Source organism: Onychomys torridus, chromosome 9 (genome assembly GCF_903995425.1).
Source record: "Onychomys torridus chromosome 9, mOncTor1.1, whole genome shotgun sequence".
NCBI classification, from domain to species: domain Eukaryota; kingdom Metazoa; phylum Chordata; class Mammalia; order Rodentia; family Cricetidae; genus Onychomys; species Onychomys torridus.
The window spans coordinates 4,555,468-4,577,394 of NC_050451.1; the positions used below are offsets into that span (position 1 = coordinate 4,555,468).

At 49.5% G+C, this 21,927-nt stretch overlaps 2 protein-coding genes across 3 annotated transcripts in view; both read left to right on the top strand.

Annotated features, from left to right (window-relative positions):
• The window catches only part of LOC118591053 (store-operated calcium entry regulator STIMATE), a 50,417-nt gene extending 33,779 nt beyond the window's left edge, over window positions 1-16,638 (top strand). The window contains exons 2-8 of one of the 2 annotated variants that reach the window (XM_036199072.1): window positions 1,287-1,335; window positions 2,870-2,965; window positions 5,027-5,148; window positions 9,906-10,018; window positions 11,039-11,116; window positions 12,025-12,174; window positions 13,869-16,638. In XM_036199072.1, coding sequence (XP_036054965.1) covers window positions 1,287-1,335; window positions 2,870-2,965; window positions 5,027-5,148; window positions 9,906-10,018; window positions 11,039-11,116; window positions 12,025-12,174; window positions 13,869-13,985 — 725 coding nt within the window. In that variant the 3' untranslated portion in view covers window positions 13,986-16,638. The remainder of the gene's footprint in view (window positions 1-1,286; window positions 1,336-2,869; window positions 2,966-5,026; window positions 5,149-9,905; window positions 10,019-11,038; window positions 11,117-12,024; window positions 12,175-13,868) is intronic. The other variant, XM_036199073.1, reaches the window with a different exon arrangement.
• Window positions 16,639-17,893: 1,255 nt separating this feature from the next.
• Window positions 17,894-21,228, top strand: Mustn1 (musculoskeletal, embryonic nuclear protein 1). The gene is made up of 3 exons (XM_036199074.1): window positions 17,894-19,352; window positions 20,335-20,467; window positions 20,769-21,228. Exons 1-3 carry the CDS (start codon window positions 19,344-19,346, stop codon window positions 20,873-20,875), a joined length of 249 nt encoding a protein of 82 aa, XP_036054967.1. The 5' UTR covers window positions 17,894-19,343; the 3' UTR covers window positions 20,876-21,228.
• Window positions 21,229-21,927: the final 699 nt, after the last annotated feature.

The following is a 21,927-nucleotide window of genomic DNA, read 5'->3' on the forward strand; positions in this document are numbered from 1 at the left end:
CCAGGCTTGTTATTTCAGTCTTTGTATAGGCAGCCTTGCTCTGCCAAATGTGGACTGGCTGTTTATTCAGAGAGCAGGGTTTATTGACTTGCATTCTGTTTGCTCTCTTACGCTCCTCCTGCTGTTCCTCTAGCAGCTTGGGATTTCTCCAGAAGTTGGTTCTCTCCCGCTACCAGTTGTGATTGGGGACTTTTCATGGCTTGAGTCAATCTGGTTCTTTCTTAGCACTTTGGTATGGGTAAATATCACACAAGCAGCACTTCCAGTGATTGTCTTAGTTGTGGAATGTTACCACTCTCAGGGGTGCCTGTAGTAGTAAAACCTTATTTCCTCTGTTCTAGACAATGTGCCAGGACAACTTGGGCACAGGTGCAAACCTGGTGAGTCCTTTGTCAGCCCAGGTTGATCAGGTTGTTGCTGCCTCTTCCTTAGAGCTGTGAGCACAGCCAGCATCCTTTCTCACGGCCTCCATCCAGGAAGTCCATATCTGCACAGTTCTCGGGGCTGCTTTTCTAAGCCAACTCTGCTTAGGACCCCCCCCCCCCACCCAGCACTCAGGACCAACCCCAGCCGCAATTTGGTTCATGTTCAATGTGTCACCCTCTTACTGCTGTTTCTCCAGAAGGCTTTCTTGTTATCTAGTATGGTGAGACAAATGAAATTATTCTAAACGCACAGCCATGCTCTGTTGCTGTACCTGTAAGCATTGAAGCAGTGTCTGTTCTCTTCTCCAGTCTTTGAGCAAGCTCTTTCTCAGCCTTGAGGACTTGGCTTGATTGCTTACATTAGGGAAGCCTGTCCTAACTACTGCTTCCAGCCTCAGATCTGTCTCTTTTCTAGCACTTGCCATTCCATTCCGTATGGTTACATAGCTCTCCCGTTTCCTAGACAGCTAACTCACATTTGTATCCCCGCTGTCTGACTTGGAGTAGACTGCAGGGTAAGTAGATGGATTGTCCTCATACAGAACATATGCTAAGGTCAGAAGCAACTGCATTGTCCTTTGTGTTTCTAGGGATTGCCTCATAAGGGAAAAAAGCAGGTTTGCACACATTGTGAGAAGTCCTGCTTTTTAATAAGTGTCTAGTTCTGGAGAGTCCATGCTAACAGACAGCAGCACAGGCTCTCTGCAAACTTCACTGAGCAGCATACATTGTCCCCGTGCTAACAGACAAAGTATTGTAACTTAGCAATGTCGATAACAAGTGGACTGATAACCCGACTTGTGTTTGTGCTTTGCTTTGCTGTTGGTTTGAGAAACTACTGATATCTGTCTGTTCTTCCAGTTAAACGCTTCAGAGAACCAAAGCATGAAAGACGACCATGGAGGATATGGTATGTACCAAAGTGCTGACTCACCCCTAGAAAGCTTTTTGCTGTGTTGGGGCTTTGGTTTGGGGGCTGACAGCATTGTATTGGGATAGGTAGGGCAATGGAATAGGAGAAATTACGTATTATAGAAAGTATGTAGAATTCCTCAATTGAGTTCATTATTAGGCATGCTGTATAATATGAAAACAGACCTGTTTTTGTTTTGTTTTATTTTGTTTTTTCAAATATCTAATGACCCCTCCTTTTATTCATAATGTTGTTTTCGGTACTAGGAGATGGAAGACAATACAAATGAGACTGCCCTGCTATGGATATCTTCATCTTGACTTGTTGAGAGATTATGTTTACATTCTTTGACTTCTACAGTCTACGTGTGTAAACAAATATAAATTTATTTGGAGATTAGTTAGGCATATGTCAGAGATCCTTAGAATACCCCCCTTCCGGATGTGACCCAAAACTCAAAGAAACAGTATTTCCATTTCCGGGTTTATTGTGAAGGACATAGATAAATGGCTAATTGGAGAGGTTCAGAGTACTGGGATGCTCCTGAGCACAGTTCTGTGACTACGGCTTTAGCATGCACCTTCCTGTGTACCAATTCACTTGCTCACCGGTTCCAACACACTCCAGGCCCCATGTTTACAGTCACTATGCTTGCCTGACAGTCAACTTAGTCTACAGCCCTTCTTCTCTCCCTGGAGTATGGTGGGTCTTGGTTTAATCATGGCATAGTCCTTCGGTGGCCTTCCCCATCCTAAAGCTCTCTAGGAACTAGTCACTTTTTTAGAACAAGAGATGTTCCTGTCATCCAGGACAGTGCAAAGGACTGGGAATTCTGTGAGGGCACGTGGGGCCAAAAACCAAGTTAGGACAAAAGATTCCTCCCACCTCTGGCACTCAGGAAGTTACAGGGGGCTTGGGACTCTGGGTCAGATGGAATGTTTAGTTTAGATTCGTGAATATCAAACATACTCATTTTGTGTAGGATGACCCTGCAGTAGCAGTTGTGTGTTCATTATGTGACGGTAAAGCTTCAGAAATAGATTCCAAGGACGAAACTCCCACACAGTAAGTCATCTGGAAGGAAGCAGGCAGACTTCGGGGAACAGTGTGGGCCACACTAAGCTTAGTCCTGCCCTAAGGAAACTTCCACTCCCCTTCAGAAGAAACCTCATGGTAATGTCAATAAAGTACTCGATAAGTTGTCACACATGTCCTTGCTCGTTCTTAAAGACATTACTCCCACATGTTGAGAATTCTCACTTGTGCTCACTGGGCCATTGTTTCTCCCAAATCTGGTCATTTAGTTCTGCTCTCACAGTTGGTGAGGGACACCTCAAAGACCTTGATCTGAGGACCTCCACAGCTTACGCACATTATCTTTTGATGTCTCCTCCTTCACACATGTTATCTTTTGATGGATTTAGGGATGATTTTGAGGCTTGGTCTGGGTGAGCTGTCTGGTCTGTTCTCTCTGAAGTGGTTGCTGCTGTCCTGTCAGGTCGGTAACGCTTGATGGTTCTGTTTTATGCAGGTTTTTAGACACTTCCAAACAAGCCATAGGGATGCTGTTCATCCACTTTGCAAATGTGTACCTAGCAGATCTCACTGAAGAGGACCCTTGTTCACTGTGAGTCTTGTACTTGAATTTGACCTCAATTGAATATATGGACTGGCCTTCCTTCCCTTGCAGTGCAGTCCTCTCACTTGGGGAGGCACCCATCCCTTCCCCTCTGGGCTCCTCTCTAGTTTCACCCTGTGCGTGCCTTCATGGCTTTGTATACTCAGCTTTTGGTTGGCTCTCTGGGCTTTGACAGTCACCTTGTGTGTTGGCTTTCTGATAATCAGTCCAAGTTCAGTCCTTTGTCTTTGGTGCCCTTGTAGTCCCATGTTTCCAGCACCCCACCCCCTCCGCCAAGCAGGACAGGATAACACTGTGAAAGCAGCTCTGTGCCAGTTACAGAGCGCATAGGCTTTTCCATGTGATGTGAGATGCTCACAGGCAGTTCTTGTGGAGCATCCACTGTTCCAACTGTCAGTGTGGACTGCTTTCTACGAGATACCCAGAGCAGTGTGTCTGAAACCTTCACCATGCCCTAAGATGCTGTACTTCTTACTGGTAGATGGCGTGGTCATTCCCCTAGTAGACAGAGTGGCAGAGGATTTTCCCAGTCCCAACTCTTACATCCTATCGCCAACTTCAAGTTAGAGGCACAGAAATGTTACAGTACTTAAACTTCACAGTGCAGAAGTGGTGGAACTAGACTTAAGCCAGTCTGTGTCCAAGTCCCCACAATGCTCTGGTGCCTGAATGGATCCCCTGTGTTGAGTACAGAGTGTAAAATTTGGTCTTAGTTTCCAAGGACAGCACACAATGGGCTCAGGAAGTATTTGGCAAGTATATAAATGAATTCAAGGCTGGATATACCTATTGTCCTTGGTATTTCTTGGGCTTTATCTCAGATGTGAATAGCATTCTTCACCAATGAGATGTAGCCTTCTGCCAGAACAGAAGTTGCTTTGGAAGCTGTGACTGTTCTTTCTGACTCTGGTCTGAGAGTGACCTCTTGTGTCTTTAAGGGGGAAGAGCAAGCTGCCTGCCTGCCTGCCTGCCTGCCTCTCAAGTGCTTGTGTTTTGGGTTCTGGGGACTGAGCACGGTATGCTGCCCCCATATTGGAGTGTTGTGCACATCACAAAGCCCAGACTGGGGCAGAGGTCTGCATAAAGTGTCTCAGGTCCTAGCAGCTTGGAAGCTCCTTGAAGCTGAGTCTTGCATTCTCCTCGAGCTTATCTATAGGGAGATCAGAACCTGCCTCTGTGGTCTCATTCTGTACTTAGTCTGACCTGGATAGCTGGGACCTGAGTCCAGCAGTGCTGTTAGATCTGGACATAGGGCCCTTGAGGGAGGGCAGGTAAACACGGTACTTTACCTTGGTGAGAAAAGTTTTGTGTCAGGAAAATGGAAACAAACCTTATAGAAATGTGCGGTCACTATGGGCATACCTCCCCACACCCCTTCCTCCAATCCTCTGGCCTTTTCTTGGGGCGTCAGAACTCTCACTGAAGTATAAAAGTCAAGTCCGGGAGTGTAGCTGTAGTAGAACATTTGCCTAGCATATATAGGGTGCTGGGTTCCATCTCTAGCACCACTACAAGAAAGTAAAAATACTGTTTGCATACACGATTACTGATAGGGGTGAATATGTGGCCATGTGGGGTGTCTGCTTGGTCTAAGAAGTCTCAGAAACCATTTTCTTTGAATGCCCTGGGAAAGTGGCACAGTTCTGTGATCTCATGTGGCCTGAACCATCAGGGAATGAGCAGAATCACTGAATGGATTTGTTGTTCAATAGAGTTTGTTTTCCTGTCAGTTTCCTTGGCTACTTCCAGGTACGCTGTCTTCTGTTAAACCTTGGCCTTGGCACATACACCTGAAATTTATAAAGTTTCTCTGTCCTTCTCTTTCCTGTTCTTCAAGTTTTTAATATTAGCACCTTTTCAGACACCTGGAAATGGAAGCGCCACTTCCATAGCCTCTTTTATAAATACATGCACAGTGCCACTCTCCCCCAGGAAGGTCAAACAAGACTGAGTCTGTCAGCCTGATCCCATCCCTGGTAAGGGCTTCACTGAGGCCCCAGCTCAGTGGCTTTTCTCCCCTGACCATGCTGGTGTGGCCTCTCTTTCTAGGTACCTCATCAACTTTCTTCTGGACGCCACTGTAGGCATGCTTCTCATTTATGTGGGCGTACGCGCTATCAGTGTCTTGGTGGAGTGGCAGCAGTGGGAGTCCCTGCGGTTTGGAGAATATGGTAATGTCCGTGACATTGACACTGGGGAGAGCATGTTGGGGACGCCTTACCCTGTGGAGCTCTGCAATCTGCAAGCTTGGGAGCTGCTGACTGTCTTCCTGTGTAAACAGAAAGGGGTTGGCTTTAGGGTCTGAATATCACTTTCCTTGGGGGCAAGAAGGAAGTACTTCAAGGCCACAACACTCACTTTTGTGGGAGAGAAGGTGGCGGCAGCCAGGAGCCAGCCCGGAGCCAGCCCTTCCACCAGAGTCACTTGCTTTGTCTAAGACTACAGGACTGCAAAGCCTCCTCATTCTGCTGAGATTCCCAGAGATCTCACCCCACCTGCCCGCCATGTTAGAGACGCAGGAGCAACTCTTGTTTGGGAAAGTGGTCCGTCCATTGTAGTGGAAGCTTGTCCTTCTGCTACACACTGTTTGCCCTGTCACTGGGTTGCTCTGCTGACAGGAGAGCTCACATGGCAAGTACCGAAGTGTGCATCCCTTCTGAGGTCCAGCTGCCTTGCTTCTTCTAACGGTAGACTTGTCCCCCACCTAGCATGTGGATGTCTGAGTCACTCAGACGTGAGGTCATCACCACCCCGATACAAGGCTTCAGACCAGCAACTTTGTAGGCGCTGGCCTACCTTGTAAGACCCCCATGTCACATCCTGAGTAAGCAGCTGCTTTCAAATCAGCTGTGAGCGTGAGGAAGAGTTGAAGGTAGCATTGATAGGAGCTGCTAGCTGCTAGTTCCTCTTCTGGAACAGTGTGAGCAGAACTTCACCACAAGAGGGCCCCAGGGCAAGCGTGAGGGTTGTGGGTGGAGTCTGGATCCACATTCGCCTTGTCAGGCCATCCAAACAACCCTTGGCTCTGGGCCCAGAGACCTACTCACTTCTAGGTGGCTGAAGGTCTCTGAGGGACTGACAGTTTAAAAGGGCGCATGATTGTTGGAGCTGCCTGTGGAGTACCTTGGGTATTTCTAGAAATCTTAAGTAATTGTTTGTCTTCAGTGAGGGAAGATGAGCTCAGGGGAGGGCTTTTCTTAGCCTGTTACTTGATGCTGATGAGTCACTGACTTAAGATAGTTCCCGTCACAGCATGTACTGCAGGACTCAAGGGAAGGATTCTGAATGCCCAAGTCATAGAGCTCTCGGCTTGCAGGACGGAAGTGGGCCACAGCACATGGGGACCATTTCTACATCGTTCTCATTTATAACGCGGACACCTAGAGGAGTGAAGTGGCATGCACAGTCGGGGCATGTGTAAGGGCTTCGTGTCCTCTGCACCAGAGTCCTAACACCTTCCACTACCTCCACCAGCACGGCTTCTCCACAGAAGTACAGGGGTCAGGTCTGGTCCCGATACACCAGGTGTGAGAGTACCACCTGTTCTGAAGCAAGGTTTGTCGGCCTACCCAAGGATAGAGAGGAAGGAAGGAGGCGGTGTGTGATTCCTGTCCTCTCGGCTCATTCCCTCATTCAGTCACTGTTGTTGGGAACCAGTGTCTTCAAGCCAGAGTGTCTCCGGAGAAAATGTCCCTTTGTCAAAGACCATCCAAGTCCTCCTTTCCTAGACTCTCTCCCCCATACCTGCTGCTTCGTGCTTGTTGATCGTTGTTGTTTTCTGTTGCTGCCGTAACAAATCAGCACAGGCCTAGTGATAAGACAAGCCCATTGATTTAATCTGCGTGCAGTTCCTCCGGAAGTCCCACCCAGTTCTGTTATAACAAATCAGCACAGGCCTAGTGATAAGACAAGCCCATTGATTTAATCTGCAGTTCCTCTGGAAGTCCCACCCAGTTCTGTTGGATGAACAGGAAGGCATAAGTAGATAATAAGGATGGTTGTTTTGTTGCCCTGCCCAGCCTCTAGTTCTGTCTGGGTCCCTTGGCTCATGATACCCTCTGCTTTCTTTCAAAGCCAGTAGCTGAGTTCTTATGGTATACCAGTCTGACCTTCTACCTTGAAGGGCCCCTGTGATTACCCAGAGTACACCTGGATATTCCAGATATTCCATTTAGGTCCGAATCACAACCTTAATTCCATTAACAGACAGAATTCCCCCTTGGCTAGGTCACAGCACATATCGTGGGTTCTAGAGATTGGAGCGTGGACATCTTTGCAGGACCATTATTCTGCCTTCTATACCTGTGAATTTACCTGCCGAGTTGAGGCAGGAACTCCATGTAGGCCCTACAGCTCTCAGATAAACAGAGAAGAGGGATTTACTTGAGAAGAGATAGCTTGCTTGAGATCTTGGGACTTGGAACATAAGCCAGAGTTATTTGGTTTGAGGGCTGAATAGTTTCTGAGTGACTCGCGACATCGGTAGTCTGATGAGTGTGGTGATATATGGTATACCCCAATAAAGCTTACCTGGGGATCAGAGGACAGAGCCAGCCACTAAATTAGAGGTCAGGCAGTGGTGGCACACACCCTTAATCCTATCACTTGGGAGGCAGATATCCGGCTGAATTTCTGTGAGTTCAAGGCCACACTGGGCTACATAAGAGAAACAGAACCAGGCAGTGGTGACATACACCTTTAATCCCAGGAAGTAGCATGGCAGGACACAGAAAGGTATATAAGGCGTGAGGAAACAGGAACTCGCTATCTTGAGGCTGGGGATTTCCTAGAGGTAAGCTAGGGGCTGTCCTGCTTTTCTGATCTTTCAGCTAAGCTTTTATTGGGGTACACAATATATCACCACAGAAGAGCAAGCCTCTCATGCCCCAAAAACAAGGTGGTGTTCAGCAGCACTGTATATCATGGACTTTCTTGCCTGTGCCATCGAAATGCTCCCTATCAGAAGCTTCTCAGCACAAATGTTTCTTTTTGGCCCCTACTTCTGCAACTTAGCCTGGGGGAATAATTTACCAAAAACAAACCAGTACTCCTGAGGTCATCCACTACAGTAGAAAGCAGGATACATGGCCATGCTTAGTAACCGTATGTGTCCTGTAGAGACCAACTTCAGGGAGCATTTGAAAAACTCTTGAGGGAACAGAAATAAGCAAACAAACTGCTATGTGTACATTCAGTCCAGTTTCAGTGACCTGTGGCCTGGATACACAGGAGAAGTTGTGTGCATGTGTCAGCCGGGCACGGGTGCTTTTCCCCTCTCTGGTGGTTTTGAACACTTTTATTTTCGTATCAATAAGCACAGAGCAGTGGCCACTCCACTGTGTAGACAAACTCGGAAGGAAGAGGAAAAGCTTTTCTCTTCTGTCAGTGTCTCCCGGCCTACAAGCAAATGGAATGAATGCACACTCTGAGCGAGTGAGTGTTCTTGTGACAGTAGACAAATGGTGTCACTTGTCTGTTTACCTCCAGACACTCCCAGTGGTACTTCCCACATGGCTACCACCAACCTTGCCTAAAAGTTTTAGCAAATAGTTTCTTCTCCTGTTTTTTCTCAGTGAGGTCAGGTGATTTACCAAAAGCATTGCAAAACTTGGATTAGCAGCTTAGCCAGGAGGGTTGGTCCTTCTGAGGTGCTTTGCTGCAACTCAGATGCCCTGCCGCCCTGCCCAGGGCAGAAGTAAATAGGAAGGCATTAGAACAGGCAGTCAGTGTGTTTCTGCCCGTTTCCTGCCTTTCTCCTAGCATTGTCCAGAAAAGGAAACAGCACAGTCTGGTGTGTGTTCATGACAGCTATGTAACGGCATTCACTTGTTTCCACTAGGTTCTGCTTGCAGGCCCAGGCAGGGCTTGGGGGCCTGCAGCATGAATGCCTGGGGTTGCTATGGAAACAGAAGAATCAAATGAGAAGTTGGAGAGTTCTCTCCAGACCAGATTCTCTTTTCAGAGCCTCCCTGGAATGTTAATGTGCCCCTGTTTTGGTCAGTGGCACTCAGGCTGCAATGGTTGAGCATACAGGACACAGCTGGGGCACCCACTCTTTGAGGAGGCCTATCCTAAGGTTCTACATGCTGTTAAATCGTCTAGGAAGGCTGGGCCTCCACCCTTCATTGAATCCCTTTTTGCAGCATTCTAGAGGTACTTTGGGGCCCAAATGTCCCCCACTGTGGACTGTTGGGCCTTTCCCAATCATTTCTCAGCCACTGACAGACTCATAGTCAAGCCTCTATCATAGCTGCTGGCCTCAGCCTGTTTCCACTCCTCCTTGTCTTGAGGGCTTCTGTCGTCTTTGTCCTAGCCAACGTTAATTAGGTTGTCTCCAAAATTAGTTTTCGTTTTAATTGTTTGAAAGGGTCCTGAAAAGCATTAATTAACTTGTCATTCTTTTACATTAATTCAGTGAGAATCTGAATTTCTCAATCAGCCTGATGTTCTTAGGTCTGAGGATAGCAGGGGTGGTGGGTAATGGCCTAAGAAGTGGGTGGCAGAAAGGAGGAAAGTGGACTGAGAGGTTAATTCTGCATTTATAATCACAGTGCCCGTCTCCTGGTGGACAGAGAAAGGGAGGGATAGCACCCGTCACTGGGGAAATCAGCTGCGGATAATAATAGTGCTCTTGCTTCACCCAGAGAGCCAGCAGTCAGCTCTTACTAACTTTAGTGCCTCTTAACTCTATCCTAAAATTTTTTGAAAGAAAAACATTCTGGTATGTCCAAATTAGGAATTCTAACTTTATTCAGAGCACTGCCTGTTTTAGGAATGAGGTGATTTGTAGAGCTTTAGGGACTCGTGAAGTATCTTAGAGCCAGAGTTCTGGGATGCAGCCAGCGGTACAATCTGCAAGGGGCTTGGGTGGTTGTTGTCCTACTCAGATCCTGAGCCCTTGTGCCTAAGCACCTACCTGTCCCTGCAGGAGACCCTCTGCAGTGTGGGGCCTGGGTGGGGCAGTGTGCCCTTTACATCGTGATCATGATCTTTGAAAAGTCCGTGGTCTTCATTGTCCTGCTCATACTCCAGTGGAAAAAGGTTTGCCTCCTACCCTTGCTTCGGCAGCTCCCTGCTAAGCCAAGCAACAGCATCCCGCATTACCCCAGCCCCAGCCCCAGCCCCAGCCCCAGCCCCAGCCCCAGCCCCAGCCCCAGACTGCTTGTTTTTATTTTAGCTCCATGAGAGTCCTGGGTTTGGTCTGATAGAGCAGCTATTTACAAGAGCATTAATTTGTCATTCCTGTGCTTGATGTCCATGCACTTCGTGTAAATGCATGTCTTCTCTAGATTAGACCGTGGGTGTATGCAAACTTAATGGAAACACAGTCCCTTCTGCTGTGTTCCTTGGTCTGCTTAGTCTCTAGACTTTGTAACTGACTGTGTCTACACTGGCAAACATCCTTCACACGTGTGTCTGGGCTAGCTCATTCAGCTGAAGCTATTGTATGCCACAAGCAGTTTCCAAGGTCTCTCCCCACCTACATATTAATACCTGGGAGAGCCCATGGCTTTCCCAGCCCTGCCCTCTGCCCTCTGACCGCAGGGCTACCTAGAGAAACCCTGCCACTCCTTCCCATGTGAAACAGCCAAGGAGGCTTCCAGAACATGTGGCTGAGTTTTTCCCTTTTTTAAGAAAATAAGCCAGAATGTTTCTGAGCTGCTGTGCCCCAGAGATGATAGCTGTGTGGGATTTTGCTGGAGAGTGGTCTAGCAGTTCATTGTCCAAATCTCTACTGATCACCCACTGACTTTGCTCCCTCTAAGCCCCTAAGGCACATACCACAGCTGCTACTCTGCAGGGCTTCCTTCGGTTGCTCCTACTGCTCCCCACTGGATGTGGGTCCCACTTGGATCTGACACAGTGGCCTCAAGTCCACAACGAGGGGCACTGCTAAAGTGCTCGTGGCCCACAGTGGCTGACAGGGTTCTTATCAGCATCAGATCTAGGGTCTGTACAGCCATGGGTGTAAGGGGTTGTTTCCAGTGGCTGTGGGAGTGTCTGTGTCTCTGTGTGCTGCCCCTGTGGTCCCCTCCTCACTGTGTCTGTTTCTCTCTGCAGGTGGCCCTATTGAATCCAATTGAAAACCCAGACCTGAAGCTGGCCATCGTCATGCTGATAGTCCCCTTCTTTGTCAATGTCAGTGCTTGTTGTGTGTTTTACCCCAGTTTGTACCCTGCCTTCAAGGGTTCTTGTTCAAAGCTCTGAGAGTGACACAAAAGTCACCTTCCAGCCCCAAGACCTTTCTGTCTGTAAACAGTTGCTACTTCCCATCCCATAACCAGTCTTGGAAATGGTGGGAGTCCTTCCTCACAATACAGGTGCCTCCCTCCCCTCAGGGCTCCTGTTTCAGAAGGGTCCTAGGAAGTATGACTTACCTTCCCTGCTGGGCCTCCCACTGCAATATCCCAGACTGTGTGTGATAGTAATTTCTAGATCAGGATCATTTCAAGTGTTCTCCAGATACTTATTGCTGAGTACAAACATCAGAGAAACTCAGGAGCACAGTGGCCGACTGTGAGGGACCAGTGTAGAGTGCTGAAGAAATCAGGGGGCTCCCTGAAGCAGCGGGCTGGGTGCCACCTGAGAAGGACCCATAAGGGCTCAAAGCTAGTTAGAGACTTTGGTTATATGCCCAAAGCAGGCTACCTGGTTGGTGGTTTGTGTTTTGAGACAGGGTCTCTCTACCTAGCCCTGGCTATCCTGGAACTCTCTATGTAGACCAGACTGTCCTTGAATTCACAGAGATCCATCCACCTGCCTCTGGCTCCCCAGTGCTGGGATTAAAGATATGCACCACCACACTTGGCCTCAGGCTGCTCATTATTTAACACAACAAAGACCCACAAGTGACCACAGCAGGAATTACCTTGCTGGTCTCTGATAATAAAAGCACAGCAAGGGAAATAGGTAATTCCTCTTGAATGTTCTGGGAGATAGGGCTAAGTGAGGTTCTCCCTTCTTACCGCACAGAGGGGTGGTTAGCATCCCTCTGCTTTGCCTTGTTCTGGCTTACCCGGCATAACCTGCGCTCTTCCTCCCCACAGGCGTTCATGTTCTGGGTAGTAGACAATTTCCTCATGAGAAAGGGGAAGACGAAAGCTAAGCTAGAAGAAAGAGGAGCCAACCCGGACTCAAGGAATGGGAGCAAGGTTCGCTACCGGAGGGCAGCATCCCATGAAGAGTCAGAGTCTGAGGTAGGAGCCTCTTTGACTCTCCCCAAGGGCCTAGCCGTCAGACCTTCAGCTTGGGGTGGGGGGGGGGTGTCAGGTCTCATGCTTGCATCAGGAAGGAAAAGGCTGAGCTGAAGAGTAGCCCAGGTCCCTCAGAGCCTCTCACAGGTGCCTTCCCAGATCAAAAGATGCCGTATGTAGTCAGGGTGACTTGCTACACATAGTCCCTGTGGACTAGCACTGGAGACAGCCAGGTAAGGCGAAATGCGCCTTATTCCAGGGAAGCTTGGAGGTACCTAGAGCCCTGCCCTTCACCAACAAGCAGACCAAGTGTTGCCTGCAAGGTTCCAGAATACAGGACTAGCTACGTCTCACAGAGGTCACCTCGTCTCCTTTTATCTGCTGGGCTCTGAATTCAGGGGCCTGGTGTGAGGGAGCAGCACGCATGGACAAAGCCAGGAGTGGGTGTTGTAGCTGCTCTGCAGTGTGCATTGCACCTCTGTGCCTCAGCAAGTCACCACCCCTCATCTGCCTGCAGGGCTGGGTTGGCCTGAGGAAACTCCCATAGTGCTGAGCACTGTGCAGCCGATGGGAGCCACAGAAGTGGCTGAGATTAGCCAGGTGTGGTGGTACATGGCTTTAATCCTACACTTGGACAGTAGACGCACTCTGTTTGAGTTGAGATCAGCTTGGTCTACATAGCAAGTTCCAGGCCAGTAAGGGCTTTATAGTGAGATCCTGTCTCAAAAAAAAAAAAAAAAAGAAAGAAAGAGAGAGAGAGAGAGAGAGAGAGAGAGAGAGAAAGAAAGAAAGAAAGAAAGAAAGAAAGAAAGCGAGCGAGCCTGGGATTGCTGCCTCCCTGAGACTGAGGATGAAGGACAGATAGCCATCATCATACTTTGCAGTACATCCTGTAACTAAGCAACACACACCACCACCCCAGAGCCCTGGGCAGTCTGGAGGGAGTTTTAGAAAGTGAATAGACTAGAAGGCAAGCCTACATTTTCTCCAGGTTTGTGTTCATATATCTGGTTACAGGGTTTATCCCATCCTAAGACCTGGCAGACATTTGCTGAGTGACAAATAGTGTGGCTCATAGGCAGGCACAACCACATGGGTTTGGCCTCTGATGATAAAGTGAAGTTCACGTTGGCCAAAGCAGGGAGCCATGGAGTGATTCAGTCCACAGGAAGGAATTGCCCCACCCCTGGAGTGGAAGTTCACATCCCCCTGCCCCTAAACCTTCTGAGGGCTGTTCTGACCTTTCCCTGGTTCTCAGGTGTGAGGCCAGCAGCCATGGCAGGGAATGAGCAGATTTGTCCTCAGTGTCTCAGCTGCACGGATGCGTAAAGCAAGTTCCCCTCTTCATCTTGAGAAGTGACAGTTGGCTCAGGCAGCCCTTTTGGAACTGCATGCCTTATATGGCCTGGGATGATTTCATTCCCTTTTGGCAGATCCAGGACCCTGAGATTCCATGCACCCAGTTGGCTTTGATGATAGGATCTGGGTCTGGCTGGAAGTTGGATGAAGGCATGGGCAGGGGAGCATTGGTGCATTGGCAGATGAGGGGTGGTGACTTTAATGCCAGCACATCTCACTGTGGAAGGAGGCCCTCCCCACAACCCATTCTAAGAATGTGGGAGCCTCCAGGCCTCCCAGAAAGACAGGCACAGAAGCACCGCACTGGCGTCTTAGGCCTTGCCTCTTCACCGCCTCAGATCCTGATCTCAGCTGATGATGAAATGGAGGAGTCTGATGCCGAGGAGGACCTCCGTAGACTGACCCCCCTCAAACCTGTGAAGAAGAAGAAGCACCGCTTTGGGCTGCCTGTATGACGCACTCCCACGCTGCCAGTGACAGTCCTGGGGCCAGCCCTGCAGCAGCAACTCTTCCCTCCTCTCTCTTCCCTCCTCTTCTACCTCCGCTCCTCTTGCTGTCTCTGCCCGCTCTCCGCCAGCCTGCCCCAGACTACTGTGACTGAAGAGGGGGAAGAGGACCGTGCCCTGGCGCTGTGAGCAGCTGGAGGTCCCGCTCAGTTGCACTACAAACACTGACCAAATATGCAAGCGAAGAGCTGTGTTTGTTGTCATTGTCGTCATCGTCCCTTGGGGTGTCATGACACCCTGTCCTGTGTCTGACCAGCAGGCGTGATGGAAGAAAACAGAGCACACATAGACTGTTGCGGGTCCTCGTGCTGAGGCTGGGGCCTTGTGGACATGTGACATGCTTGGGGTTAATAGCCACGGGTTGACCCAAGTTGGAACAGGAATGCTTTCTTACTCAAAATGGCTTTTGTAACTCTTTATTTCTAAAGCCAGTTTTATGAGCTGTGACAGTGTTACTGTTTTTTGAGTATGTGTTTATTTCCTACAAAGTATCTATGGTCTAATGGGCAAACAGATTTTTAAGTCTTCCGTATGCTGTTTGACTTTTATATTTTTTAAGTTATATTTTCATACTACTGTATTTAAAACTCTTTTTAATCCCCAAAGAAATGGATTTGTTTGCCTTTCATGGGGTATGAGCTGATGGGAGGTGGGTAAAAGTCAGGAGTTGTTTAGCCAGGAATATTGTTAGGTAACACCTGATGATGAGGTAAAGGATCCTGATGGGAAAGGTAGATAGCCTTTATCTGCAGTCAGAAATCCACAGTGTGTTAAGGTCAGACCTGGGCAGGAGGCAGCTGTTCCAAATAGATCTGTATGCTCCAGCGTGTGGGAGCAGAGCCAGGGCATACAAGCTGGCATGTCAGAGGCTTTGGTTAAACCTGACTGAGGAAGGAGTTCAAGAGTTAGACATTTGTGTCCAGAGGACTCAAGACCACCAGGCTCCTTCTGTTGGTTTCCTGCCTCTCTCGGGGCTTCCAAATCTCAAATGAGAGCATGGTCCCAGCCTCTGCTCCCAGTAAAGCAGCTCGAAGAACCAACCTTTGCCTTGGTGCCTGTCACCAGCTGTCACCTGCTTGCTTGCTCAGCTGCCTGGCCAGAGCAGCCTGTTGTCATGCCCTCCAAAGTCGTGAGGCGGCAGGGGCGGAACAGCCTCCAGTGAGAGCTGTGTCTTACTGTGTAGCTAGTATGAGGTATTTCTAGACTATGGCTCCTCTTGGTGGTTCCACCCTCTTCTCAGCCTGGCCACAGTTTCCAGCAGGGCAGAGCTTCTGATGGCTTGTCCTCCAGCACGCAGGCACAGTCAGTGGTAAGGAGCGTAAGGACACCCCACTACTTCCTGGTGTGGCTTAGGCCTTAGGTGAGGCGAGCACAGAGGAGCCGACTCTCCTCAGATCCTTCTGAACCTAAGAATGTGTTGTGCTTAAGCATCCAGGATCTAAGTATGCTTGTGGCATGTGAACCCAGCCTTTATCCAGAGTACCTGGGGCTGTCCTCAGCCACTTGAAGTCTTACTTGTCCTAGACAGAGGGTGTACTCCGGGGTGCCTCTCTTGGCTCATCTTCTCGTACAAGCACCACTGAGAAGAGAGATTGCTGTTGGACGCTTCACAGCCGGGTGAGGCCGAGGCCGGTGACCTGTGAAATGGTTTGGTCAGGCCTACATTGTTCCTGTTTCCTATTTCCTTTCCCTCCTACAACCCTGGTCATTCCCTTCCCCCTCTCTAGTGAGGATGCACTGAGCGGCAAGAGTACAACTGGAACTCCTGAGGAGATGGTCAGCTCCTAGTGGCGTTGCTGATGTCATCCTCACACCCCGTCCTGTTTCACTGTGCTAGAGATGACCATCCTTCTGGAGCTCAGGGTTGGAACCTCATTTCCAAACCAGCCACAGAGGTGGGTAACCACTGCCAAGGATGGAAACTCCAGTTGCACAGGCCTCCCAGAGGTGATCTGTAAGGTCCTCCCAGCGCCGGAGCGCAGGGCCTGAGGAACAGAGGAAGTGAGGGATCCTGATTCTCACTAAGGGCTCGAGGCTCTGAGCTGCAGCTGTGGAGCCGGCTCAGCAGGAAAGGAGGTTCAGCGGGTGTCTGATATTGGAGCCTGTGTGCAGGCTCGGTGTGTTCACCCTTCCCCCTTTCCTGTGTGGATGTGTGCATGCACACATGCAGCATAAGCACATACACTCACACCATGCTGCATCCCTCAGGAGAGCCTCCAGTGGTCGCTAAGGCCTTCCTGTTGCCATGGTGCACTGCCTCACTAGAGTGGATGTAGAGGGCTCTGATCAGGATGTCTTCCTAAGCTGTCCTCCCTCCCTGGAATGAGTGTCCCCATCACTTGTTCCAAGGTGCCTTATGAGGTGGGACCTTTTATTGGCTGATGGCAAGACATCACCAGGCTGGCGGGGAGGGGCGGGGTGGATGGAATGCTGGCTTAGCTATGGTGTGCTGTCAGTCTGATTTGTCCAAATCTGTGTCTTGGCCAAGCTGTTCTTGGTGGAAGCTTGCAAGCCAAGGCGATGAATGAGTTTTTTGTAACTAACAGAAATAAACCGATGAGAGAGCTGACACCTGACAAAGAGATGGTGGTTATTGGTTTTGTTGTTGTAGTTGTTGTTGTTGTTGTTGTTTTTGGTTTTTGGTGTTTTCTGTTTTTGTTTTTTTTTTTAGCGGAGGCTCGAACCCAGGGCCTGGCGCTTGCTAGGCAAGCGCTCTACCACTCGGTTATTGTTTGTTTGTTTTTTCTTATTTCATTTGGCTGTGGGTGAGACTTTGATAAAGACAAGGGTGAATGGTGAGATCCTATGTGGCTGTGTCTTCTCAGTCTGTGTACTGTAAGATGTGTGAGGTCAGAGTCTGTGGCCCCTCAGCCCTGGAGCATGTTGGTAGCTTCCTGCCTCAAACTTTACATTGTGAACTCCCTGGCAACAAGGAGATAGGAGTTCATGCCATTTCTTGTGACTCTTTCCCCAGGGAAAACAAAAAAGCTCAAATCCAAGTTGTAACTTCCCTTTGGCAGTGCAGGCTCAGGGTCCACATCTGAAAGGTACCCCAGGAGCTTGGAAGGAGCAGGTCCAGGCTTTTCTTCCTGCCAGGCAGCAGCCACCTTGTAGGATGTGAGTTAGCTCTTAAATCAGGGGTTCTCAATCTCCCTAATGCTGTGACCCTTTAATACAGTTCCTCATGTTGTGATGACCCCTTCCCCCAACCATAGAATTATTTTTGTTGCTATTTCATAACTGTAATTTTCTACTGTTATGAATTGTAATGTAAATATCTGTGGTGTGGGGTGGTCTTAGGTGACCCCTGTAAAAGGGTGATCTCCCCCAAAAATGGGTCATGACTCCCAGGTTGAGAACCACTGTCCATTTAAATGAAGCATCATGCAGTTTGCAGTGAGGGAGATTGTGGTCAGCCTTGCTTTGAACACCCTGAGTCTGAGTGGGTGGGTGGCTGGGTTGGTTGGTTGGTTGGTTGGTTGATTGCCTGCTTTGGTTTTTAGTGTTTCTTTCCATAGGATTTACTAGAAATCAGACCTGTGTGAAGGACACTGTTCCCACTTCAGCTGCCTCTCCAGGGAGGTGTCTAATCAGTGATTTTGTGAGTCACAGAAACATTTTTTTTTTTCTGCAGCTGAGGACCAAACCCAGGGCCTTGAGCTTGCTAGGCAAGCGCTCTACCACTGAGCTACATCCCCAACCCCAGAAACACATTTTTTAGATGGAAGGGAAGATGGTGTACAAAATGTAAACTGGTTTACAATAAAGTTCCACATCTTATTACATTAAAAAATAAAAAAAAAAAAGAAGAAGAAGAAGAAGAAGAAGAAGAAAGAAACCATCGTTTTTGTGGTCGTTGGTTGTGTGTCCTCTGGAACTGAACTAGCTCAGTGGGCTAATAAACCTTCGAATGCATCGTGGCAGCTGTGGAGTCAAATCTACAAGGAAAGAAACCAAACAATCTAGTCTTCTTCCTTGCTGATGAGAGTCTAAGCCAGTTTACCTCCTGGGGAATGTGCTGTGTTTGGGCCTGAGAGAGAGGCAAACATCCCACATCCTTGTCCTTGAGGCCAGAACTAGACCGAGCTAGGTCGGGCACTCTTCACAAGGCATGGCCTGGCCTCTCTTTGGAGTCATGGGTATTGCTCAGGGCAACACTTATCCCAACCTAGACCTGGTAGTGCCTGTGTTGACCTGCCGGGAACCAGAGCCCAGCTAGGGTAGAGTTTGAGGTATGACAGCCGTGGAGTAACATTTAAGATAATTGTATGGTAGTGCCTGGTTGGATTTCATCTGCCTGGAGCTTTCAGGGGCAAGAATAAAGTCCATTGTAGACTAGAGGGGACTGAGATAGGTCTAACAGAGACTGACCTCTGACCTGCATCTACTACTGCCCCTCAGGCTCAGGGTCCCTGCATGAGGTGATCTTTCTATACAAAGATGAGGCTATTTGGAATGCTGAATGACTTTCCAAGGGAGCCTTGCCCTCTTCCTCACAGCTTAATAGCTGAAGTGGACTTTGCCCCTCTCCCCTAAGGTAGCAGTCAGCTGCCCAGTTCCTGTCTTAGGCAGAAGCCCTCTCTAGACCTTCGCCAGCAAGCATGGTCTCCTGGTCCTTCCTGGGCCCATACCCTGCCTCGCTCTGCCCCTTTACTAAGTGTCTCAGGGCTGGGTGGAGGACCAGGGAATCAGCAAGACTGTGACATAGCAGCTCCCCAGGATCTCCTCAGCCTCTCAGTCTCCACTGTGAACCAGAGGTGGCTGCTTACTGTGAGAAAATGCCTCCAAGCAATAGACAGGAAGTTTCTGCCCTACCAGTGTTGCGAGATGGAAAATGTATTTCCACTGGAATCCATGGGTAGAAGAGAGAGACAAACAAGCTCAGAGCACCCACCCAGGGCCCTTCCTTTCCTTAGAGATTTCCCCTCCCACCCCTGAGCTGGGATAGGTTCTTATAGTCAGCCTGCCCAGACCGTCACACACATCCCAGAGTTCTTGTTCATAAACACAGTGTGTGGACACAGTGCCAGTACCTCCCACCTGCAAGTGAGCAGCTGTTCCCCAAAGCATGGGGTACCCCCAGCTGTCTACTTTCACCAGGGCTGCTGCCCATCATTTCCAAGAATAAACACCAGCTAGTGGCTGCGTGGATCTGAATCATCTGGGAGCTTCCAAAGGAGGGGAGTGACTGCCCAGGACAGACAAGCAGGTTATATAAGTTCCTGAGGGCTGGACTTCACACAGGTCTCTTCCTGTGGCTACTGCCTGCCAGAGAGTTACCTACAGAGAGCTTGCTTGGCATCTACCATGTCTGAGGTAAGAAGGCCCAGTGGGGGCCAGCTGGTGCCAGGGGAATTGGGAAGAAGCAAGTCTGGACACTAATTGGTAGTGTCTGCTTTGAACTAAAAGCCAGGCCTAAGAGGGGGCTCTGCAGCCCTGTCAGAAAGGACCCAGGCTCTGGTGAATGGCCTCGGTTGTCCCACAACTTGTGAGATGTTGGGGGATTACTTACATAGAACTGTGTGTGCTTTTGTGTGTGTATGAGGGAGCTGATTTTGATAGCTTAGCGTGTCTGGTTATATACATTTTGTAATCTGGAGGAAGGTGAGGGAGGGTGGCTGTACCTATAGGTCACAGCGCTGTGTCCTTCTGTCTCCCTAGCAGAGTGTGTCTCTGGGCAGGCCCATGTTTCCCTGGAAGCCCAGCCCAGGCTGAGTGAGGGAAGCCCTGCACCTGCCTGCAGGGCTTAAGAAGGACTAAGGCTTCAACCTCACAGGCACCAGGGGTTGAGGGGAAGGGTAAGCTGAGTTTGGCTTTTTCAGCTCTACTGGGACAGACAGAACAGCAAGGTTGTCCTTGCTGCTTGCTCCATGGCTGTCTACCCTGTCTCCTTTCCAAACACAATAATAAAAAATACCAGTGTTTTTGGTTTGGGGAAAGTGGGACAGTCTTATTGGACTCTTTGCTACCCAGTGAACAGGTCTTAGAACTCACCAGATTCCCTAGGGCTGCTCAGTCTTGAAGCCCATCCTTTCCCCCTCTGCCCCTTGTGCCCAGTCCTGAATTTGGCCAGGCGAACAGGCCAGCATGAGGATGCAGTGGCCATCACCCCCAGGAGCTCTCTGTGGGCCAAGGTCAGATGTCCAAGTCAGACCAAGAGGGCAGGGGGACCTGCAGAGGCTGGGAAAGGAGTGGGCTTTGAATTGACTGAGTTCAATGATCTGCAAAGATGAACCCCTGCCAGAGTTGGAGGAGTTCATCTCAAGGCCTCAAATTGTAAGGCTCTGGGCTTTCCAAGGTTGGCACCTCTGAAGCCCCCATCAAGAAGAAGCGTCCCCCTGTGAAGGAAGAAGACCTGAAGGGGGCCCGAGGGAACTTGGCCAGGAACCAGGAGATCAAGTCTAAGACATACCAGGTCATGCGGGACTGTGGTGAGTGTATTCCAGGTCATGGGGGACTGTGGTGAGTGTATTCCGGGTCATGGGGGACTGTGGTGAGTGTATTCCGGGTCATGGGGGACTGTGGCAAGTGTATTCCAGGTCATGGGGGACTATGGCGAGTACTGTGGCAAGTCCTCCAGGGCTCCTCGCAGGACTGCAAACATAAGCATCTCCCAGTGGTAGCTGAGAGGTGTTGAGAGTTTCTGGGTATACGAGGGCCTGCCCCCAGCATAGGGAGCCTTGCCCCTGAGAAACCCGGTTTAGGCCCCTGATTCCTCTCTTCTACCCACAGAGCAAGCTGGCTCAGCTGCCCCATCTGTATTCAGCCGCAACCGCACAGGCGCTGAGACCGTCTTTGAGAAGCCCAAAGAGGGACCTGCCAAGAGCATCTTTGGCTGAGAAGTGTACACTGCACCACTCCACACACCTGGACACAGGAGCCTCTCCCACGAGCTCTTTTTTTTTTTTTTAATGCTGGAAGATGACTTTTCCCTGCTGTCTCCAGAACCATCATGACTCCCCACAACCCTAGCCCTTCTTTACCATCACCTTGGAAACACCAATAAAGAGGGTGCCCAAGTGGCTCCAACCTTGGGAAGATGTCAGTTGGTCAGTGGCCATGCAGAGGAAGAGGGGGAAGTGTGAGGATGGAACACGTTCAGCACCCTTCCTGGGCTCTGGGGTGGGCGGGGCAGGGAATAGTGTATACTTTCAGGGCCGCTGAGATGTACTAGAAAGACACACTGACACAATACAGACCTGATGACTGTACACCTCTCTGCTCTCTTGTGTTTTTTTTTTTTTGAGACAGTTTTTCAAATAGCCCTGGCTGTCCTGGAACTCGCTCTGTAGCCCAGGCTGGCCTTGAATTCACAGAGATCCTCCTGCCTCTGCCTCCTGGGTGCTGAGATTAAAGGTGTGCGCCACCATGCCCAGGTTCTGTTCTTCTTTCTAATCCGACATTTCGGGTCTGGAGAGATGGCTCCACAATTAAAAGTACTTGCTGTTCCTGCAGAGGACCCTGGTTCAATTCCCAATAGGCACACGGTGGCGTACAACCATTTAACTCTCTCGCCCTCTTCTGGCCTCTTCTGGGCATTGCATACATGTGGTACACTTGCAGTCAAAATATTCATATACCTTAAAATTTTTTAAAAAATTAAAGCTAGCCCCTGATTTCCCATCATATGCAACAGGAGAGTTGAGTTGGTGCTTATTCCATAAAGCAGGTCACAATGACACTTCTCAGTTAAGTCATTGGAGGCCTAGCTCCCTCTGCCACAGAAGCCACTGAGATGCTCCCAAGGTCCTCAACGCCCATCCCCTTCCACCTTGTTAGGCTGCTGCTTTACTGTGTGTCTCCATCTCAGAGACAAAACTAGGTGTGGTTCCTCTGGCCAGTGGTAGTGAGTTTCCTGGACTCTCGCCCCACACACACTCTCTGCCCCTAG